Source organism: Phoxinus phoxinus, assembly GCF_949152265.1.
Source record: "Phoxinus phoxinus genome assembly, chromosome: 11".
NCBI classification, from domain to species: Eukaryota; Metazoa; Chordata; class Actinopteri; order Cypriniformes; family Leuciscidae; genus Phoxinus; species Phoxinus phoxinus.
Genome location: NC_136886.1, coordinates 30525853 through 30542257, shown reverse-complemented (window position 1 = coordinate 30542257; position 16405 = coordinate 30525853). Strand labels below are relative to the sequence as shown.

At 43.4% G+C, this 16405-nt stretch overlaps 1 protein-coding gene across 2 annotated transcripts in view; it reads right to left on the bottom strand.

The window, feature by feature from the left end:
* Window positions 1-4840: 4840 nt before the first annotated feature.
* Window positions 4841-16405, bottom strand: part of hs6st3a (heparan sulfate 6-O-sulfotransferase 3a) — a 31989-nt gene continuing 20424 nt past the window's right edge. Inside the window, exons 2-3 of one of the 2 annotated variants that reach the window (XR_013799480.1) lie at window positions 6080-6863; window positions 4841-5072 (exon numbers count right to left, since the gene is read on the bottom strand). Coding sequence is in view for 1 of the 2 variants with exons in the window: in XM_079627623.1 (XP_079483749.1) it covers window positions 6134-6863 (730 nt within the window). In the remaining variant the exon portion in view is untranslated. Of the gene's footprint in view, window positions 6864-16405 lie in introns of both variants that reach the window. The other variant, XM_079627623.1, reaches the window with a different exon arrangement.

Sequence of the window (16405 nt, the reverse complement as noted above, 5' to 3'; positions counted from 1 at the left end):
TCAGCTTTGCGTTGCTTGTTTGGGAGTAGAGCATACCCAGTCAGTTCTCGAGGGGGCTGACTGAGTTGCGAGAGGTTGTCTGTTAATCACCTCGCTCCCGCCGGGCGTTCTTCGAGGAGGACGATTCGGTGCGCGCTTCCCGAGGCGCGAGTCCCGCTGCTGCCGAGGCACAACGGCGACGCGCATCTTGGGGAGCGCAAATGGATCTAACAGCGAGGTTTGAGACGGGCGCGCCCTATCTCTGCCTTCACGTGTTAAATCCAGTGGCTTATCTCGGGGAGAAGCACGCGCTGCGTTTTCTTTTCCCCGCGATGAGACTCTCGTGCTGCGATCTCCAGTTCCGAGGAATTGGTGATCGTTAGTGTTTAAAAACAATATATGTGTAGGCTATAGCCTATCTATATATATATGAATAAAGCAGATGTGTGTGAGTTTTCAATGAATAAATAAATAAGTCAGCTCATAACTCTGTTGTATAAAGAGGAGCTTATAAAAGGAGGTTTTATTTTGTGCTGATTGCCAAGTTAAATGTTTTCTGGCCAACTGAACATTATGAGTGTGAGAATATAATTAAATCTCTATATCTCAGCCTCCTCGTCGGGGATTGACGTTTTTTCCTATCTCTACACTGAGGAGTTGAGATCGTGGAATAAACCGGTTTCTATTTTATGTGTTTATCCCCAAAACTTCTACTAAAGTAATGTTTTGAGTATTAAATGTCATAGTATGACAGTGCCTCGGGTTAAAGAGACGCTTACTAGCTATCTCTCTCCCGAGTCGGCGTCATCATTTCCCCGACGTTATCCACCAGCCATCATAAATAATAGATAAATATTATTAGGCAGCATTGGTGGGTAAACTATATAAGGACATGGATGCATGTGAGGGGCGACTCTCTGAGGAGGGTCGCAGCGCTGCCAGTTCGGTTGTTTTCCTGCTGGTGGCCACGGAGTGATATATATATATATATATAAGTTTTTCTGATGTTAAGAAAAATAAAGGAAAAAATAAAATAATAATAATATATATATGTCTGTTCTCTGAACGCTTCGCTTTCAACAAAATGAAGATATATTCTATCCAGCGGCGTTCCAGAGGTGTCTTCCTCACCGATCTAATGTTCCTGAGACTGCTGGGCGGGAGCAGTCTCAGCCTACTAAAGCTCCTCGCAGCTTAAAGTGCTGCAAATTAGAGCGTCGCCATTCGGGCTCATCCACAATCGAGAGGGACCTGGGTGGCGGTCGCTGTCTAGCCAGTTAGAGATATGCAAGATCTGAGAACTGTTTTATCTCTAATATAGCTTGGAAGAAGAAGCCCTGACGCTGAGGCTGCAGGCTTCTGAGGGTGGTCCCCTCCGGGGTAGGGACGGTTTTGAGAAATCGTTTCTCCTCGGCGCCCTCTGGGGTGCGACTCTCTGAGGAGGGTCGCAACGCTGCCAGTTCGGTTCTCCTGCCGGTTCACCGTTTCAGGACACCGAGGTGTCAGCGTCCCCAAACGATCCTCCGAGGAGGGTCGTAGAGCAGTCAGTTCGGTTTCCCTGCCGGTTCGCCGTTTCAGGGCACCGAGGTGCCTGCTCTTTCCAACGATCCTCCGAGGAGGGTCGTTGGAACTAAGATAGTTAGAGGTAGGCAAGATCTGAGGACTGTCGTTATCTCTAATGAAACTTAGAAGAGAAGTCCTGACGCTGAGGCTATCAGGCTTCTGAGGGTTCCTCCGGGGCAGGAACGGTTTTGAGAAATCGTTTCTCCCCGGCGCCCTCTGGGGTGCGACTCTCTGAGGAGGGTCGCAGCGCTGCCAGTTCGGTTGTTCCCTGCCGGTCCTCCGTTCAGGGCACCGAGGTGTCAGCGTCCCCAAACGATCCTCCGAGGAGGGTCGTAGAGCAGTCAGTTCGGTTTCCCTGCCGGTTCGCCGTTTCAGGGCACCGAGGTGCCTGCTCTTTCCAACGATCCTCCGAGGAGGGTCGTTGGAGCTAAGATAGTTAGAGGTAGGCAAGATCTGAGGACTGTCGTTATCTCTAATAAAACGTAGACAAGAAGTCCTGACGCTGAGGCTATCAGGCTTCTGAAGGTTCCTCCGGGGCAGGGACGGTTTTGAGAAATCGCTTCTCCTCGGCGACCTCTGGGGTGCGACTCTTTGAGGAGGGTCGCAGCGCTGCCAGTTCGGTTGTTCCCTGCCGGTCCTCCGTTCAGGGCACCGAGGTGTCAGCGTCCCCAAACGATCCTCCGAGGAGGGTCGTAGAACGGTCAGTTCGGTTGTTCCCTGCCGGTTCGCCGCTTCAGGGCACTGAAGTGACTGTTCAACCAAATCCAGAGGCCAGTCTCGAGAGACTGGTGCCCTTAGCAGAATTTCTGGCAGCGTGGAAACTACTGCCACATATTTCTCAGTGGGTCCTGCACACTATAGAAAAGGGTTCAGAATTCAGTTCGGTTCTCGTCCGCCCAGATTTCTAGGGGTCCTCCCCACAGTGGTGGACCTCGAGCGGGCTCTGGTTATGGAGCAGGAAGTGCTGACACTTTTGCAAAAAGGAGCTATAGAAGGGGTTCCTCCTCCCAGCAGACAGTCAGGGTTTTATAGCCGCTACTTCATTGTTCCGAATGAGGATGAGGGGTTGCGTCCTATTCTAGACCTGCGTCAATTAAACGGCAGGTTTCAGAATCTCATGTTCATAGTATGCTTACGCTAATATGATTGTGTCACAGATTCAGCCCGAGGACTGGTCTGTCACAATAGACGTGAAGGACGCTTATCTATCCATCCTCATCACAGGAGGTTCCTGAGGTTTGCTTTCGGGGGCGAAGCATACCAATATCGGGTTCTTCCGTTCGGCCTAGGTTTATCACCCCACACCTTTACAATATGCGTGGATGCAGCTCTGGCTCCTCTGAGACTCCAGCGCATTTGCGTATTATACTATCGACGATTGGTTGATCCTAGTTCAATTTGAGCAGATAGCAGTTCGGCATCGAGATGCCGTTCTGTCTCATTTAAGATGTTGGGGTTGCGACTCAACGCCAAGAAGAGTGTGCTCCTCCCAGCTCAGAGGACCACTTTTCCAGGTGTTATAAATGATTCGCCGTAAATGGGGTAAAACTAGGCCAGTCACTCACTGTGGAACAGTTTCAGACTGTTGGGTCTTGTGGCAGCTGCGTCCAACGTAATTACTTTTGGCCTTCTGTACATGAGACCCCTGCAGTGGTGGCTCAGGACCAAGGGGTTTTCTCCGAGGGGAAATCCGTTTTCGCATGATCAAGGTCACGCGGCTATGCCTACGTGCCTCGGTCATGTGAAAGAACCTTGGTTTCTCGCCCAGGCCCAGTGTCGGGGGCTTCTTGTTGACGCTTATGCTATCGACGGATGCTTCCCTCACAAGTGGGGGGTGATCATGAGTGGTCACTCGGCGAAGGGTCTTTGGCAGGACCATCTCCTTTTGGCACATAATTGGCTAGAAGTGATGGCGGTATTCCGAGAATCTCAATACTTCCTGTCAGAACCGAGAGGTCACCATGTGCCTGTCCTCCCGGACAACACACTGATGGTCTCGTATATCAGAGCAGATATCCTGTTGAGGCAGGGGCTGAGGCCCGGGGAATGGAGACTTCACCTCGAGGTGGTGGAGCTTCTTTGGGAGAACTTCGGTTAAAACTTTGCCTTTGTGGTTATCCCTGACGCATCCAGCTCCGCTTGGACTGGATGCGATGTATTAGGTGTGGTCGAGGCTACACCTGTACGCATTTCCCGATATCTCTGCTCCCGGGAGTTACCCTCATCTGGAGTCATGGATACTGTGGGCTCGGCCTCTGAGGGGGCCCAGCTCATAGATTCAGGTCTCTCGACTGAGGTCGTGGAGACCTTACTCCAGTCTAGAGCTCCCTCCACGAGAAGACTGAAAATTGAAATGTAAACTGTTCTCTGCCTGGTGTGCAGAACACCTTCTGAATCTTGCTATCTGCCCTATGGTACAGTACTTGATTTCTGCAATGTATGTTTCTTTGCTGGGTTATCTCTGAGGAGAGATCCTTATTTCATCTTCTCCGTGGTACATGAGGCTGAGGCCTGCACGTACTTGGATTTGCACCTGGTATGGTGGTAGTCTTTCTTCACCCCAGGCCGGGTTGTATTCCTAGGTCCCTACTCAATTTGCGGGTCATTTGTGCTGCAGGCCTTCTGTCCTCCACCTTAATCAGGAAAAGCTAAAGACAGATATTGAGCAAGCGAGTAGTTGAGGCTATCTCACTTGCTTATGTAGCGGCTGGACAGCCTTCACCTTTGGCTGTCCGGGCCCACTCTACTAGGAGTATGGCTTTAAATTCAGGAGTTTCTCTCCACGACATCTGTAATGCGGCAGGATGTCCTTACCGCATACAGTTGTCTATTTTTTATGACTTGGACCTAGACTCCACTCCAGGGTCTAGGGGGCTTGTTTCTAGTGTGCGCATGGTCTTCATACAGTACAGGCATTTGTCATATGGCGTCGTGGGTATAGGGTTCCCACCGCGTCTCAACGCAGCTCGAGTTCCCTTGAAAGGGAACGTCTCAGGTTACGTATGTAACCCTGGTTCCCTGAGAGGGAACGAGACGCTGCGTTGCTTTGCCATACTCCCTGCATACCTGTGATCATCTTGCTTCAGGCTTTTTCAAAGCTAGTGTTCTCTGATCGCGGGAGTGCTTTATAGCTTCCTGGTCGGTGACGTCACCCGCCCATGACGTCTCCCGTTTCCATTGGACTGATTTAAGATGTGCTTCACGACGCAATCACGCAAGGCGTTCCCACCGCGTCTCAACGCAGCGTCTCGTTCCCTCTCAGGGAACCAGGGTTACATACGTAACCTGAGACGTTTTCAGTCAAATAACATTCAGTTGTTGCTCCTCTTAAATCACTTCATTGGCTATTATAGTCATAGTTTTTCCAATAAGTCCACCATATTGTGATGACAATAAACTGTAGGGTGAAACAAGCTCCCAATTTCATCAGAATGGATTAAAACATTACAATTGCTGGTAAAGTTCTTTATGGTGTTCTTAAATGGGCCTGGGTTCACTGACCATCAGACACAAGAGGAGGAGGAGGAGACCTGTTGGAGAAGATGAAGATGAATGGAAACAGAAAGAGGTTATGTTCAGAATAGAATACTAGCTTACTAGTAAATTAATACTGCGCAATATACAGTATGCTGTATACTATAAACAGTAAGTAAAGCTCACAAAACCCTTGTATTGTTTTCGAGTGAACGCAAAGTTTCTCGGGGGAATGTAAATAATAATTTAAATCATCTAAATAATTTAGCATTTTGTTGGTTATGCAGTTATATCAATTTTTTTTATTTTAAGAACCTTTTTGTTTACTTTCATACATTATACAATTTTGGTGCTGTGTTAAGTTGTCTCTTAATGTTTTGTTTTGTTTCATGAACCACATCTATTTTGAATGCACATTTTGGCCGTTTACACCTGTGTGTTTTGGTCAATCGGATCACAAGTGGGCGATGCTAAATTCAGGTATAAACGGGGTCTAAAACGCTTTGAGCTTTTCCACTTTCGACCACTTCCAGAGGTGGTCGAAAACGCATTAGACCGAATTGCTTTCGTGGTGTAAACGCTCATTTGGTCGAAATGCGTTCGAACAGCCACAAAAGACAGTCCTTTTGACCTAATGTGTAAACATGGGAAGCGCTCTAGCCAGCAGGATTTAAACTTTGTCGGCTGGAGACCCAAGTTTGGCTTGAAGACGAAAAACGTACCAAGCACAATGTTCTCTCGCCATTCCGATTTCTAACACACACTCACAACGTTCGGCGTCATCTTGCGGCTGTCAGAGCAGAAATGAAAGCTAATGTTCTCTGTATGTTTTTCCGTCGTCTCCGGGGATGTTCATATGTAAATTGCCCATTCATTTACCTACCTATAGACCCTCCCCTCGAAGAAATCAGGACAGAAGTGGTTGAAAGTGGACAAAAGAGATGGATTAAAACACGGGAATGTCTCCCTCGTTTACTTGTGATCCGATTGACCAAAACGCATCTTAATACCAGGTGTAAACAGAGCCTTTGGGAAATGTAGTAGTAAGCATTATATTATATACCGCAGAGATGGTAAGAGTAGTACGTTATTCTGAACATAACCAGAGAGCAAGGCATCACCACCGCACCACCTGACTGCTGTAGTCCTCCGTCACCCCAGTTAACTCCATCTCCTCCTCTGCATCTTTTCGCTCGTCGTCCTCCTGTTGCTGTGATGCTTTCTGTTGCTTCATTCTCCTGCGTTGCTCTCGTTTCCTCTTCCTCTCCTCCTGTCGCTCCTGATGGTGGCAGTACTGCACGCGGCGTGAGAAGAGCTCCCTGGCGTACTCGTACAGCTGCACGTCTAGTGCATTGAGCTCCTCTATGCGCCTCCGGGTGGACGTCCCCACCGTGACCCCGGCCGCCCGGGTCCCGTTGATCTGAGTGAAGGCGGCGATGAAGTGCAAGCCGAACGTCCTCTCAAAAAGGAACTGTGTTTTGCGCTGGAACTCAGTCAGGCCGAAAAAGGCCATGCGCCGCAGGTTACGCTTGGCGCTGCTGAGGAGCAGTTCGGCGCGCCGCTCTTCGCTCATGGAGGACAGGTTGTAGCAGCCCACCAGGCTGAGATCGGCCAGCATGCGAGTCTGCCGGTTGTTGGCCAGGTTTGAGGGGCAGGCCATGAACTCCTCAAGAGACACGCCGGTCCAGTCCTCGCTGCTGTAGCAGGACGGCAGCTCGTCTGGGGTGGCAGGACGCCCGTCGCACATGTGAAGCGCCGTCTTCCATGTGGCACCGCGCTGCACGTGCTTCCACTCGCTCAGGTAACGCGACACGGGGTCCCGCAACAGCGTGATGTAGTAGAAGTTCCTGGGAAGAGAACACAGAATAAATCATCTAGAATAAATTTAAAAAGTATGTTTCTGCCTGAGTAAATGACGACAGAACTGCTACTTTTAGGTGAACTATTCCTAAGGATGTAGACCTCACAAAATGTTACTGTAAGTCGGGGGTTTTCAAACCTTTTGAAGCCACAGACCTCCAAATATAATGATTTGCTGGGAGCTCTTCCTAAACCTGCTACATATTAGCATCAGCATATCAACATATCAGAATGATTTCTGAAGGATCATGTGACACTGAAGACTGGAGTAATGATGCTGAAAATTCAGCTTTGCATCACAGGGATAAATTAAATATATTCAAATAGAAAGCTGTTCTTTTAAATTGTGATAATATTTCACAATATTACTGACTTTTCTTTTTCAGTATTAGACTTCACATAATAGACTTCTTTAAAAAAAACATACAAATATTTTACCAACTTTTGAGAAGAAAAAAAAATCTAAATTGTACCAAACTTTTGAATGGTAGTGTAAATAAAGACATAAACATCACATTTATATGATATTCAATATAATATGATAATTATAAAGGTGTGTGAAACTGAAATATTATCCGGAAAATATTTTCTTGACAAGTAAATACCCAAGTCTTTTTTCTACCCACCATTACAGTAAAGTATCTGAAGAGAAATAATTTTTGACTGTAAATAGAAAAATATATATATGTATACTCCCACCCAGTCTTCATTATGTAAATTGCAACATTTTATTTTCTAAGTTTTAATATGTTTTGCTGAAACTTTCTGCAGACCCCCTATATGACCCCAGTTTAAAAACGATAGTTATTTTTTTTAGGATGTTTACACATTTTTATACATTCTCTAGTGGCCTTTTTGATAGAATAAGTGGAAAAACAACAGAGCGCTGACAATGTTTAGGCAGTTTTACTGAAAAACAAGACAAAGATGCTGATTAAAAATAGTATTTTTGGCAGCGTTCCTCATTAAAATGACCATGCAGGATTTCCTGAGCATTTCCTGCTAATTATATAGCTAATCACTCAGAGAAACCTTCTCCCATACTTCATTACGACAGCCTGATTCTAACCACACTATATTCTCATAGTCTGAATGTAGAAGAGAAACGATACAGGTGATAGACAAGGAACGTACATTAATATTTCACAGTCTCGAAGAGAAAACAAGTTTACAAGTGATATTTATCTGAAAATGAGAAAAACAACCCCGATAAAACATCCAATTTTCTATCTCGGCAATGAAATCGCTCTGCGCTCAGAACAGCGTGCTCATGCCGGAGTGGACGCGCTGTGAGACGTGGTCTGCTCATTGTCACCGAGTTCCTCATCATTTGTCTCATTTCCTCTTGCTGGGATTGTTACCTCCTGCGTGAGGAGCACATTATTTCCAATCAGCTCAATGAGAGGAGCGCCACTGACACATGGACACAAATCATCTACGACAACTCAGAAAAACAACATTCATTTACATCCTATTTGAGCAAATATTTTCTTATGTGGCAAGAGGCGATGAAACAAGCGCTGGAAATGCAGTGGCCTTGAGTGTGAATTTCACACTTTAGCTTGCAGGGTGCTGTTAACATTTCTGGGTAAAGGGATATGTTGGGATGTGATGTCATGCTTGGAAACTGGTCTAAGATCTATCGAGTGATCTGCCACATCACGGTCAAATTACGGGCCAGAATGTCATACTGGCTATGGCATTATAATGCAGTGAAATCAATAACTCTCCACTACGGTAATCCATCTGCTCTTCAGCACTGACCTATTGGAGAAGCACTGTCAAATGCTAACCCGCTCAATACAGTCAAGCCGAGCAGGATATGATATGATAATGAAGGTCAGATCGCGGATCGCAGGCTGCTCAGAGGTCAGTCTGTTACTGAAGCATCCATGAAGCATTCAAAAAGTACTCAAAAAATAATTCAAAGGGATAGTTCACCCAGAAATGAAAATTCGATCATTTTCTTATCCTCATGCCACCCATGATGCATTCAACTTTCTTTCTTACAGAATCGAAGATTTAAGAAAGCACTTACATTTATGTCAAGCTGAACTTGCGGACAGTTGGCCGGAAACAATGATTTATAGTTAAAAGAGTTTAAAATATTCATATTTTTCTCCTTTCTATCATTTTGTTTTATAACGGGGATGGCATGAGGGTGAGTGAGAACTACTGTGTGAACTATCCTTTTAAAAAGTTTTCCTTGCAATTAAGCCTTCAACAAAAATAACCTTTTGAAATGGATTTGGGCTTGTCTTTCTGAAGTGTAAGTTCTTGTAGTTATGCTTGCTAGATGCAATTCAAAATTGAAGGACTGAATGGGATTCAAACTCATGCACCACACATACTGTATCAGAACACACTTTAAAGGGTTAGTTAGTTCACCCAAAAATGAAAATTCAGTCAGTAATTACTCGCACTAATGTTGTTCCAACCCCTTAAGACTTTCGTTCATCTTCGGAACATAAATTAAGATATTTTTGATGAAATCTGAGAGCTGTCTCACTCCTCCATAGGCTGCTAGGTAATTGCTTCTGCCGGCCCAGAAAGCTAGTAAAGACATTAAAATAGTCCAAGTGACTACAGTGACTCAACCTTAAGTTTATCAAGCGACGAGAATAAATTTTGTGCGCAACCCCAAAATAACGTCTTTATTCAACTATTCATTTTCTTCCGTGTGGGCCTCTGACGTGTGTTCACGAGAACGCAACGACGCATGCGCGAGAACTGAGAAGACCCAGTCACTGAGCCATTCATTTTGCGGCATTGGTACGGCACTTACGTTTTCTCACGATTCGGACATCCAGGAAATGCACACTTTAGAATCGTTTTAAACACTACATCGAGACACATCTGCTCGTCTTCTCAGTTCTCTCGCATCCATCGTGGCGCTCTCGTGAACTCACGCCAGAGGCCCACACAGAAGAAAATGATTAGTTGAATAAAGTTGTTTGTTTTCGGGGGGTTTTGCGCACAAAAAGTATTCCCGTCGCTTGTTAAACTTAAGGTTGAGCCACTGTAGTCACTTGGCCTATTTTAACAACTTTCTGGACCGGCAGAAGCAATTACCTAGCAGCCTATGGAGGAGTGAGACAGCTCTCAGATTTCATCAAAAATATCTTAATTTGTGTTACGAAGATGCGAATTTCTCCGGCTGCTTTGACGCATGTCTAGTGGAGAGGCAATGGTTAGTCACAACGAGTGAGAGAAGTTGACACGGAGCAGCAAAATCTCAAACCTCCGGGGAATCACACATCAGAAAAAAAAGGAATTTATTTTCAAGGAAGTACCGCATCTATAAATGGGTAAAGCTACAGTAACGTCTTCAGCTAGTCAGCTTGAGATCCTTCCCATTTAAACTGTTTATATCTCTTAGTAGTGAATGTTTTATGAGCAGTAGGATAATTTCTCTTTTTTTAGTTATGAGAAATAACCATATTCATCCAGACAGAGCCGACCGAAGCACAACCAAAACAATGTTCTTCCGCAAAATGCGGAAAAGGGTTTTGTTTTTTAACTGCTAGAGAGACAAAAGTTGCATAGTTTACCTTTAAATAAAACAACATCAATATCCAACATGTGTTGGTTTGGGTTCAGATCTGGATTTTTTTTTACCACACACCCAGCTAACAGATTTTTGTTATAAGAATGTTCTACAAACATTCAATATTGGTTATGGGAACGTAAAAATGTCCAGTTATCGTGATGTTAACGTGTTTTAAAAGGTATGATGTTCCTGAAACGTTCCCTTAACCTAATATTGATTAACAATTGAACATTCTTGGAACGATGATTTGTAACTTTCCAAGAACATAAAAAATGTGAATGATGAACACCGTGATGTTCCATGATGGTGACTTCAAATGAAACGCTTTCAACCAAACATCAACATCTAAACCTTACCAGTTCATTCTCATAAGAACTTCTGTAGATGTCTGACAGAAATGAAGTCAGTCTGGTTAGTAATAAGTGAAGCTGGTAATGCTGTTTGTGGAGTTGTTTAATCCTCCTCTGCTGAGATCTTGAGAGATTTAATGTCTTTTGTCTTCAGATGATTTCATTTAAGGCTTTGGCTGGAAGTCAGTTGTAGTTTGCGTTCTTGTCGTTTCTCTTTCCTTCAGTGCTTGTTAAAGGAACACTCCGACTTTTTGGGACTTTATCCTATTCAACTTATCCCCCAGAGTTAGATAAATCCATACATACCTTTTTCATCTCCGTGCGTGCTATGAGTCTGTTTGACGCACCCACCGCTAGCCTAGCTTAGCACAAAGACTGGATGTAAATGGTTGCAGCTAGCATACTAATCCAAATAAGTGACAAAATAACGCAAACATTTTCCTATTTACATGTTGTGATTTGTATAGTCACAGAGTGTACAAAAAACAAAGTCAAATGAGACACAGACATATTTTAACCGTGTAAATACTGGGAACTATATTCTCTGAAGGCGAAGCACTGCTACTTGGGCGGAGTGATAACCGCAGCACCTGAGACGCGCCGTGGTGAGGAGCAGAGAGTTCGTTCAGAGCGCGTCTCAGGTGCGCTGCGGTTATCACTCCGCCCTATATTCAGGGAATATAGTTCCCAGTATTTATACGGTTAAAATATGTCTGTGTTTCATTTGACTTTGTTTTTTGCACACTCTGTGACTATACAAATCACAACATGTAAATAGGAAAATGTTTGCGTTATTTTGTCACTTATTTGGATTAGTATGCTAGCTGCAACCATTCACATCCAGTCTTTGTGCTAAGCTAGGCTAGCGGTGGGTGCGTCAAATAGACTTATAGCACGCACGGAGATGAAAAAGGTATGTATGGACTTATCTAACTCTGGGGGATAAGGTGAATAGGCTAAAGTCCCAAAAAGTCGGAGTGTTCCTTTAATAGCAGGTGTTTGAATGTTTGAAAGAATGTTTCAGGAACATAATACTAACCTTTAAATAACATTCAAGGAAACTGGACATTATTATGCTCTTGAAATGTTACAAATCAACGTTCCTAGAATGTTTAATTGATAATCAAAATTAAGTTGAAAGAACATTTCAGGAACATCACACCTTTTAAAACACGTTCCTCTAATGTCAAGAAAACGGGACATTTTATCATTCCCATAACCTAAACTGAATGTTTGAAGAATGTTCTTATAACAAAAATCTCTTAGCTGGGCAATGATTCACAAGGACAGTTACTCTCACTGGACTAGCGAATGTATTGGTTTATGAGCATGTTTTACACACTACACAAGCACTAACAAAGAGCAATAGCTGATGAAAGTTTTTTTTTTTTTTCACTTTAGATAGGAGAGGTAATGGACTCAAATCTTGCATCTCGTGAGCAAAGTAAATGCATAAGAGGCAGCCTTAGATTACGACAGTTTATCTCGCTTATAGAGGACATGATCAACCTTGATAACAACGGTGGCGGCAGATGAGGTAAGCAGAGCAACGGTAAAATCTTAATTAGATTGTGTAGTGAGCTCATTTAATGCATTATGTATGTTCAAATATGTTGTCTGGATTGTTAGTATACCCTATAGTTTGGTTGGCCATGTAATCATGTAATATAATTGAATATAAATGTATTATTAAGATTGCTCCAGCACTGGGGCATTAGGTGTGTTTGACTCGAAGTGGCGCTGCACAGACCGATCGGTGTATGACATCAAAGTACAGTGAAAGCGATAAGAGAGCAAACGGCTCCGTATGCTTTCGATGTTATACAAAGATCGGTCTGTGCAGCGCCTCTTCAAGTCAAACACACCTATTGAGAAAGGTCACGTGAACGAAACGTTTGCCACTTTCTCATTAAAGTAGTGGTTTTATCTTCAATTGGTGGCTCCCCTTCATTGTTAGAGTGCGCAGGCTTTTTTTGAAGTGTGTCCCATGAACAGCTCTTATTATATATTAGGAGCATCGCATCGCACAGCCCACGGTACCACAGCTCAAAACCTGAAAGAGTTTAAAGCACAGCACATCTAGAAATGTCTATATATTTAAAACAGAAATTTCCATTCATGACTTCTAAGCTAAATTTCCATTTATTTTTCCAGCCTTGAAGTTTTCTGTGACTGCGGGAGCCCTGTAAAAGCATGACAGAGTGAGAGAAAGAAAGATTTCCAATCTATTAAAACAGAGTAAAAGCTTCCTCCCCATCTCCACGGAGGTGTGCTAATTAATCTGGTGAAATTGTTTTTTAAGCGCACTATTTAATTACTCAGCTGAGAGTCTATTAGTGTTGCTCAGAGGAAGGCAGTCTCTTCTCATTACTGATATACAATCAATGACAGTAATACTTTCTATCCGGCTGGCAGACGAGCAGATTACAGGAATGCATCACTATAATGAACTTCATCAATTCATTGAACACCCACTGATAAACGTATACTTTTTTAAAAGTAAACACACATATATAGGAAACTTGTGCTATTTGTCACACGTTTAGCTGTGAATATTTCTCAGGGTAGCTTTATTTTTTTAATTTCTGTATATACAGTTCATTGAACACACAATGATCGCTTGGGGCATGTTGTCACACTATATGAGGAAGTTTGTCCATTAAAATTAAGAATTCATTTCGAGCGGTAACCTTCGGATCTCTCTTATTTTGCAATTCATTGACTGGTCGCTATAGAGACAGGCTGCAAAAGAGAGTCAATCCCATAGACTTAGACAGAAAAATATACAGTTTACTAGCCTGGTAATACCAGACTCTGCTACTTCACTTTGCTTCCAATGAAATTAGCGGAAGTAGGAAGTCTGACGTAGTCAGGCTAACAGTTTACAGCCTGGTACAAAAAGTGGTTTTGGTCTGTATAGCTTGTTTTGCCCTCCATGACAACTGTGAGGGGGGTGAATAAACTCATCCGTTTAAATTATATTAAGCCTTAAAGTTCCGCATAATTAAAGGCGTGGCCACTTGAGTGACAGGTGGATTGCCGCTGCTGTCACCACTAGCAGTTTGTGTGCTGTCTGTTAGCATCATGTCACCTCAGCTAATCCCGCCATTTTTGCTCATTTTAGGTTATCTGGGAGCGACGTGCGGTGACGCGCTACCAAGATGGCGACGTGCTACTAAGATGGCGACGTGCTACTAAGATGGCGACGGCCGGTTCCACCCGCATTGGGCTTCAAAAACGCTCTTCAGAAACCTACGAGTGACGTCATGGAGACTACGTCAATATTTTTTTACAGTCTATGATTCATTCAAATTAAGAATTTGTTCTCTCGTTATAGTAAATCATGGCCACATTGAACTAATTTGTTCCCTTGTTTTGATTTAACTAAAACAAGGGAACAAATTAGTACAAGAAGGACACGGTTTAGTAAATCGAGAGAATGATTTATTATATTGTGCACACTATTTACTTAAAACAAGGGAATGACACGTACTATACATTAACTTATTTGCAAAGTTTTTTCAAAGTTACTAGCACACAGCATTTTCACTGACCACAATTTTGACATGGATGCCATGGGGGGGAAACGGTCAATATTTTTAATATTATCTCATATTTGGCAGCAAGTATATTAGGCTTCTGTCACTTTAAAGGAACACTCCACTTGTTTTGTACATAAGCTCATTTTCCAACTCCTCTAGAGTTAAACAGGTGAGTTTTACCGTTTTCGAATCCATTCAGCCGGTCTCCGGGTCTGGCGGTAGTACTTTTAGCATATATTTAGCATAATATGACTAGGAACTATACTCTCATTCCTGTGTAATAATCAAGGAACTGTGCTGCCGTACCATGGGTCAAGCAGGCGCAATGATATTACTCAGCGCCTGAAAATAGTCCCCAGCTCGGTAACTTCCAACGTAACCGGCACTAAGTTTGTAATATCATCGCGCTGCTGGTACGGCAGCAGTTCCTTGATTATTACGCAGGAATGAGAGTATAGTTCCTAGTCATATTGGCCTAGAAAATCACAACTTTTCATTTTCTGTCGGTCTTAGTACACAATGTAGGCTAACTACTCTAGAAGAGTCTAGTTTTAAATAGGAAAAATATTGAAACTCTTTCGTAATTTTTTTGAGAGAGATGCTAACGGTCTAATCAGATTCAATGATCTATGCTAAGCTATGCTAAAAGTGCTACCGCCAGACCCGGAAATCGGCTGAATGGATTAGAAAACGGTAAAACGCTAGAGGAGTAGGAAAATGAGCCTATTTCCAAAAAAAGTGGAGTGTTCCTTTAAGATCTGACACACGGATCCAATATTGTTACACATGCATTTTATTTCTCAACGGTTTACGTTCACTTAAAACATAACTGACTGTATTTACGTGAATACTCACCAAGACCAGCCTTTTGACATTATTTTGTTGTTTGTATTTGACTGTTTAAGCGCAATAAGCAGCGAAAAACTCAATTTAGTACTGAGAGGCGGCTTAATGTGCTCGCACTTTGGGTTTAAGCAACAAAAACCGGCGGGAATGAGTAAAATGATGCGCAAGCTTTCAGCCTGCCAAGCTGACTAGTAGGAGTGACTGCGTTACACGCCACTGCTGAAATCCACCCGTATAGGCGGGTTGGCGGGTGTTACAGTGACTCCAAACACAATGTTACAGAAAATCTTTTAATTGCAGAAAATATTAATACATTTGGTGTGGACGAGCTGACCGCTACCCTCGCAGCATAACAAATCATATTTAATTTCCAATAGACCCCTTTTCAGTTAGTAAACATGCTGACGTTTTTTATGTGGGCGGAGCTTAGGTGGTGGCAGAACGATCCCTCTGCCGCTTCACTAACGTTAGTCTGCAAGTTTTGTTAGCTTGTTTTTTAACAATGTTTTTTGAGAAAGTCCGATTTTTTTCTTAATGTGCAAGGTCACTCACTGTCCAGGACCGCACAGTTAATTTTAACGGACGGAACCAGATTGGCCGACCCGTACACGCTCAGTCAATGGATGGACGATCTGACAGGATTAACGCTACCTCCGGTTGAGTGGCCTGACTTCTACACCTACCCGATAGAGAAACTGAAACCGATAGAGAAAATACAATTTTGCATCGATTCTTGCACCCAACCACACAACAAGATGAGATTTAATAATAATGATAATAATTTAAGCTATTATGTAGCCGAATCTGTGCTGGTTTGTATTGGCCACCTCCAGTTTTCCCTTTGTTTTACGTCACAGTTACGCCACGACTCGATATATTGGTCTATACTGTATATGCCTATATTCAAAGTTCTATAAATATGGAGTGTTCCTGAGTTTGCCATTGATTGACACTGAATAATTCAGAGTGATTTCAAAACTGAGAGGCAGAGACAATTTCAGAGGTCCATTAGTTTGTGCAGGCCTAATTGAGTGGTCTAGCGTAGATGCTAATTTGGTTAGTGAGAAAAAAGGTCTGTATGTGTGTGGTGGCTGAGAGAGCGGCTAGCACATTAGACCACTTACTTAAATGACCAGAGGAGTGAGGGATAATGTGTTCTCTGCCTCCTGTACAGCTAAAACACCCACTAATATCAAATGAATTGAATTACTGAGGAAGCAGAGTGCAAGATGCCAGCTCCG